Genomic DNA, 6406 nt, shown 5'->3' with positions numbered 1-6406 from the left:
CCCTCTTTGCTACCATTGCCAAAATGCTGCCATGTTCACTTCTAGCTACTGCACCTATTCTCGATGGACCTAGGTTTCCTTTTGAAGCACCATCAAAATTGGTTCTGGTCCAATCAACATCTAGCAGTTTCCTCTGAAATATTTCCCTAACATTTTGATGAGGATTAACCCTTAAAGACCCATTAAAGGGTATGATTAATTCAAACTATTGGATGTATAAATCGATCAACAATACTTAGATTTTTTTTAAATGAACCTTTGAGAGACATGAAAAAATATTGAGAATGATGTAATCAAAGACTAATATGAGATGAAAAATAATGATGTAAACTTTGAATTAAACTGTGATAAAATGAAATCTTATAAAATAAAATAAAATTATATAATAATTTTTTAAAAATATATATATATAAATTATCTAAATTATAAAAAAAAGAGGAAAGAAACATCATTTTATACTCCACGATATCCATATATTTTTGAATTTACATATTTTTGGAGGTCCCTAAACATATTACAAACTAGACAAACTACCTTTACCTTAAGGAAACTTGAACTTGTAACCTCTACGATAGAGAGGAAAATTATTTTACCGACAAACAACGTTTCTTTAAGGTTACACAAACCATATAGAATATTAAAACGCGTAAAACTTTGGAGGGTGTGAAGCAATTTCCTGCCTGACGACCGACAGAACCTTATCCATACAGTCATACCATTACCGTAGGGTCCACACACGGAAAGGTAAAGAAATGAAGTCCTATATTTACCCAAGATATTTCTGTTTGTTGAAGCGTCAAATTCACCTGTCCAGATCTTGTTAACATAACCTAGCTTTTTCATTTTTGTTTCAGAGCATCGATAACCTGGTTTTAATGGCTGCCGCTTTATTTGGAGTTTCAGAGTTGGAAGCATGCCTGACAAAAGGATTGTCTTTGGAGGAGGGAGCCCTTTTGTGCTCAGGGGCGCTACATATGGATCTTCCAAGGTTTTGATATGCGTCTGCTCAAATTCAAATGATCAGCATATGGATGGTAGGGCAAAGAGAACAATGAAGATAAAATTTGATTTTATTAACAAGGAGCTGAAATCAAGATTGCGGATTCCTCTCTTTGGGTTGTTTGCTGAGGAAAACCGGGCAGAGGAGGGCAAAAGCAGCGAATCTGTTGATTCGTCTGTTCTTCAGAACACAAAAAAAGCCAGAGAAAATGAGAGGAAGAGTGATGAGGAGGAAATTCCAGCGAGGAGACAATCCAAGCCCGTGGCGGTGAGTTTCACTCCAGAGAAGGCCAAATTGCTGAGGAAAAACCTCCGATCCACGTCGAACTTTCATGATCTGATGTATCATTCTGCCATTGCTTCTCGCTTGGCTTCTGCTGAATCCCCTACAAAGGAGGGAAACTCCTCATAATCTGTCGACATGACTAAGTTTAGATTCTAGGGCTTTATCTGTATATATGGTTGTTGGTCTGTAATTGATTTTCTTGTACATTCTGTATTTGCCTGGCTGTAAATCTGTGGTAGGAAATCACAAGGGTTCTGATAGGGGGCTCCTAGGGTTTGCATTCAGGTATAAATATTGTAATTAATGCACTATTGCAGTTTATGAGTGCTCACTGATTAGGCATTTTTTGTGCTGAAGCTCTTCGATGATGTACAGAGTACTAAGACAATCTCATTTGGACTTCTGAGGCCGTCATGAATAAATCCATATGAAGAAAACTGTGACGGTTTTTTATATTATGGGAGCTATGAAGCTTATTATCCCTAACTATCAAGGTAAATCAAAGGAGCATTTAAAGATTTTCTAGATCACAATGGCTCTGAGATGGGGATCCCAGGGTTTGTAAGCTCAGGTGTAAATATTGTGATTAATGCACGATTCCATTTTATTACTACTTAGAGTTATGCATTTTCTGCGCTAGATCTCTACAATGACGTACAGATCACAAAGCTAATGCCATTTGAATCCAGATAATCTTGATACATGCACTTCTGAAACCCTGATGAATAAATTCATAGTGAAGAAAAAGAAGACGTCTTTCAAGTTTGTGGACCCAATATTCCAAATGATCAAGGTAAATCAAAGAGATTTTACAAGTTTTTACTATGAGTGATGAAAATTTCTACATATCAGTTTAATCCTGTTCTTCTGCTGTGATAATGACATAGCTCTTTTTTCGTTGTTAGTGGGCTGCGTACAGGATGTTTGTTTTGTTGCAGTCCCGTTTGAAGTGTATTATGGTTTGTTTTGGGATGGCTCCTATTTTTCTTTTTGGCAGTCTCTTGACGGCAGCGTCCATGGTGTCTGATAGAGCGAGTGTTCTATACTGTATTTTATAAGGGTAGTCTTGTAAAATATATTATGGGGTTGCTCTGATAAGTCATGTTTATTTGTTGTATGCTCATGCTGGTATATTAGAAAACAAATTTGTGGAAGTTCTGATTTCAAGGGAGAAATGGAGCATCTAAATTTTTTCTGATTTCAAATTTTGAGTGAGTTCTATGTGAGGCGGTTTTAAGTAGTTCTTAATTTTTCTTCAGAATTGTTGATTTATTAAGTTTATATTATCTAATATGATGTTACATTAATATGTTTTTAATAGAGGTATGTAAGATGACTTCTCAAAAAGTTAAAGATACTTATGTAGTAAGTCTCAATTTTTTGGTGCTTGATGTGGCATCACATTATTTGTTACTTTTCATATCTAAAGAATATATTTTATTGATTAAGGTAAACTGAGTTGGGAAGTCTTGCATTATAAATAGTTTATTGGGGTTAAGTTGAGATTTGTGATACAATCTGTCAAATGTTCCTTTTGACAACATGATGAAAAACTTAAAACACATTTTGGGATTGCCCTACAACAAGTATATGGAATGTTATTTTCAAAAACTTGGTTATTTTTTTATTGTCCCTTGAGCTGGGAAAAAGTCATACTAGGTGTTGATCACCATGATAGTGTCATGGGTGATACTTACAGAAAACTTGCTCTTCTTGATATATGGAAATGCAAATATATGTCAATGTTTTCTAATCAACCAGTTCACTAAGAAATGCAAGTTTTAAAGTTTCTATGACATCTTATTTCAAATTGTCTCTTTGTTGTCAATTACAAGAATGTAACATCCTATTAGGGAACTCAAAAGAAATTAACTTAAAGTTTCACTAAGTTTGCCAAACATCTTTTTTTTAAATTTTTACAAAGAGAATAAACAAGAGATAATATAGCGGAAGCAATAACTCACATACATACAACCATCATAAATAGATTACATCTCTTAAGGGTTCCGTAATGTTGAATCACATTTAAGGTTTATTAATACTAAATCCAATACGTAACAAAAGCACATCAAAGAATAATCACAAGTATGCTTCCTATTAAATAATATACAATTACATAAGATGGTACTTATCATAACTAGAATGCATAATCATCCATTGAATGAAAAGCTCAAAGAATATACATCATCTTATACGATCTCTAATAATCAAATACAGTACAACAGAATAATACTATCCAACAGAAATACAATATTAGAAAGAAAGGAACAATTGCATAGGTACATGTAGCAACAACATCTAATGGTTGAATCTCAATGGTACAAGTAAAAAATACTACTTGTACTTGTGGTTTCATAATGCATGCCCCATTTCACCTTGAAATGGGGACCCTCTACTTTATTTTTCGACTTTTTAGATACCTAGTTCGGAGTTCAGGTCTTTTTTAGGGTTTTCCTTTATGTCTTTGCTCAAATTCAAGTCTCGATTTGAAAACACAGATTTCGAAAATCATCATTTAAGAGGGTAAGTCATTTTTGCAAGAAAAATGACGCACCTAACGCACCTCACCAGGTGTGCTAGTGCACCAAACCTTTGAGGAAAGCACTTCCTCTTTGAAGTGCACAACAACGCAGGTGCATTGGTTCCTGGGCCTATAAAACTCGGGTGTTAGATTGTGGTGACTGATCAGGAAAGTACTGTACATACTTCATAAATAGTGAGGTTTGGGGCATCGCCCGATTTTTTTTTTTTTTTTTGGGAAGTAGCCGACATGGTAGCCGACATATTATGGCCGACATATGGCCGACATGTTATAACCCTAAAGCGGTTTAATATTTGTATAAAAAGGGCTTAGGGTTGGGTATTTTTCATGTGTGGTGATACGAAATTGGTTCTTGCGGCGGTATTGAGCTGTAAGGGATTACGGATTGTAATCAGGTTGTAATCACTGGATTGTAATAAGATCAGACTTGCTGTTTGGTGGACGTAGCCCAGGGATTGGGTGAACCACGTTAAATCTTGGTGCCTTGTGTTCATTTTTGTGTGTTCTATTATTTTCTGTTATTGGTTATATTTGCATGTAGTTTTTATTTCTGTCTGTGGTTTATCCTAACAAGTGGTATCAGAGCAAGGTTGTCTTTCAGTTATCCTCTGCAGGAAAGTCTCACGGTTAAGTGGGAGTCTCACAGTTGAGTGGGAGCAATGGCAGATGAGGGTAAGTTGAGGGTTGACAGGTTTAATGGGCAGAACTTCCAGTTATGGAAGATGCAAATGGAAGACTATTTATATCAGAAAGATTTATGGAAGCCGTTGGAAGGAAAAGCCAAGAATCAGGGAACTATGTCAGAGGCTGAATGGGATCTTTTGGACAGAAAGACACTCGGAAGCATTCGGTTATGCTTGGCACCATCGGTGGCATTTAATATTACAAAGGCAAAGACGACAGAAGATTTGATGAAAACCCTAGCGACACTGTATGAAAAGCCCTCCGCTTCAAATAAGGTATTTCTCATAAAGCGTTTATTTAATATGAAAATGGCAGAAGGTGGATCTGTTGTAGATCATTTAAATGAATTTAATACTATTACTAGTCAATTATCTTCTGTGGGTATCAATTTTGATGAAGAAATTAGGGCTCTCTTGATTTTGTGTTCTTTGCCTGAAAGCTGGAATGGCTTGGTAATGGCGGTGAGTAATTCTGTTCCTGGATCTAGTACCCTAAAATATGATGATGTGATCGGTGTTATTTTAAGTGAGGAAACTCGTAGAAAATCCTCAGGTGGATCTACATCAGGAAGTGCTTTAAATGCACAAAGCAGGGGCAGAACGACTGAAAGAGGAAGTAACTCTAGAAATCGTGGGAAATCAAGAGGAAAGTCAAAGGGGAGGAGGTCTCAATCGAGAGGACCAAATGATTGCTGGTACTGTGGGAAACCAGGGCACAAAAAGAAAGATTGCTGGACTTGAAAGAAAAATGAAGGAGATAAATCAGATGGAGACAAAGAGGCAAATGTGGTAAGTAACAAATCCGAAGAGGATGCTTTGCTTCTGTCTTTAGAGAGTGTTGATGATTCATGGGTTTTAGATTCTGGTGCTTCTTTTCATGCTACACCTCATAGAGGTTATTTCATTGATTATGTCCAAGGAGATTTTGGGCTTGTTTATTTGGGGGATAATGAACCCTGTCAGATTGTTGGAAAGGGAAAAATTAAGATTAAGTTGCAGAATGGGAATCATTGGCTACTACATGAGGTAAGACATGTTCCAAAGCTGAGTAGGAATTTAATTTCAGCAGGGCAACTCAGTGATGAGGGTTGTGTAGTTACTTTTAATGATAAAAATTGGAAGGTTTCAAAACGTTTCCGTGTAGTAGCAAAAGGTGTGAAAGTAGGCACCTTATATCTTTGTACAGGTCATATTGTTCATTCTACTTTGATTGTTTCAGAGAAAAATGAATATTCAGGAACAATTACTACAGTTGAGCAGGGAGAACAAATAGCTGCTGTAGATTCTGATACAACGTTGTGGCACAATAGACTTGGGCACATGAGTGAGAAAGGTATGAAAGTACTTCATTCAAGGAAAGTTTTACCAGGTCTAAAATGTGTGAATATGGATTTCTGTGAAAGTTGTGTGTATGGAAAACAAAAGAGAGTGAGTTTTGTAAAGACTGGGAAGGAAAACAAAAAGGAGAAATTAGAGTTTGTGCATACAGATGTATGGGGAGCGGCTCAGGTATCTTCCCTTGGTGGCTCTCATTATTATGTTACATTTATTGATGATGCAACTAGAAAAGTATGAGTTTATTTCCTTAGACAGAAATCTGATGTATTTCAAACTTTTAAGAAATGGAAATGCTTGGTTGAAAATGAGACTGGTAAGAAATTAAAATGTCTCAGATCTGATAATGGTGGTGAGTATTGCAGTCATGAATTTGAAGATTATTGCTCCACTAATGGTATTCGTAGACAAAAAACTATTCCAAGGACTCCACAGGAAAATGGAGTGGCTGAACGCATGAACAGGACTATAATGGAGCGCGCAAGGAGCATGCGGTTGCATGCTAGGTTGCCCTTACACATGTGGGCGGAGGCTGTCAATACTGCAGTATATTTGATTAAT

At 36.3% G+C, this 6406-nt stretch overlaps 2 protein-coding genes across 2 annotated transcripts; both read left to right on the top strand.

The window, feature by feature from the left end:
• Positions 1 to 793: 793 nt before the first annotated feature.
• On the top strand, positions 794 to 1895 carry LOC149547643 (uncharacterized). Its single transcript, XM_089791742.1, has one exon. The coding sequence runs from the start codon at positions 914 to 916 to the stop codon at positions 1409 to 1411; it is 498 nt and encodes a 165-aa protein (XP_089647868.1). The 5' UTR covers positions 794 to 913; the 3' UTR covers positions 1412 to 1895.
• Positions 1640 to 2490, top strand: LOC149547642 (uncharacterized). The gene is made up of 3 exons (XM_089791744.1): positions 1640 to 1779; positions 1975 to 2078; positions 2191 to 2490. Exons 1-3 carry the CDS (start codon positions 1713 to 1715, stop codon positions 2341 to 2343), a joined length of 324 nt encoding a protein of 107 aa, XP_089647870.1. The 5' UTR covers positions 1640 to 1712; the 3' UTR covers positions 2344 to 2490.
• Positions 2491 to 6406: the final 3916 nt, after the last annotated feature.

The sequence above is a fragment of the Cupressus sempervirens genome, chromosome 7 (genome assembly GCF_028749045.1).
Source record: "Cupressus sempervirens isolate cs-2001-9-10 chromosome 7, ASM2874904v1, whole genome shotgun sequence".
NCBI classification, from domain to species: Eukaryota; Viridiplantae; Streptophyta; class Pinopsida; order Cupressales; family Cupressaceae; genus Cupressus; species Cupressus sempervirens.
Note: the sequence above shows the minus strand (reverse complement) of the source record. Positions and strands in the feature narration are given on the sequence as shown.

What these genes read in the sequence shown, in the direction of transcription:
- LOC149547643 (XM_089791742.1), top strand. Translation starts at nt 914, where the DNA reads ATGCCTGACAAAAGGATTGTCTTTGGAGGAGGGAGCCCTTTTGTGCTC.
- LOC149547642 (XM_089791744.1), top strand. Translation starts at nt 1,713, where the DNA reads ATGAAGAAAACTGTGACGGTTTTTTATATTATGGGAGCTATGAAGCTT. An exon ending in TATTATCCCTAACTATCAAG is followed by an intron (nt 1,780 to 1,974) that starts GTAAATCAAAGG and finishes ATTTGAATCCAG; the next exon opens with ATAATCTTGATACATGCACT. An exon ending in CAATATTCCAAATGATCAAG is followed by an intron (nt 2,079 to 2,190) that starts GTAAATCAAAGA and finishes TTTCGTTGTTAG; the next exon opens with TGGGCTGCGTACAGGATGTT.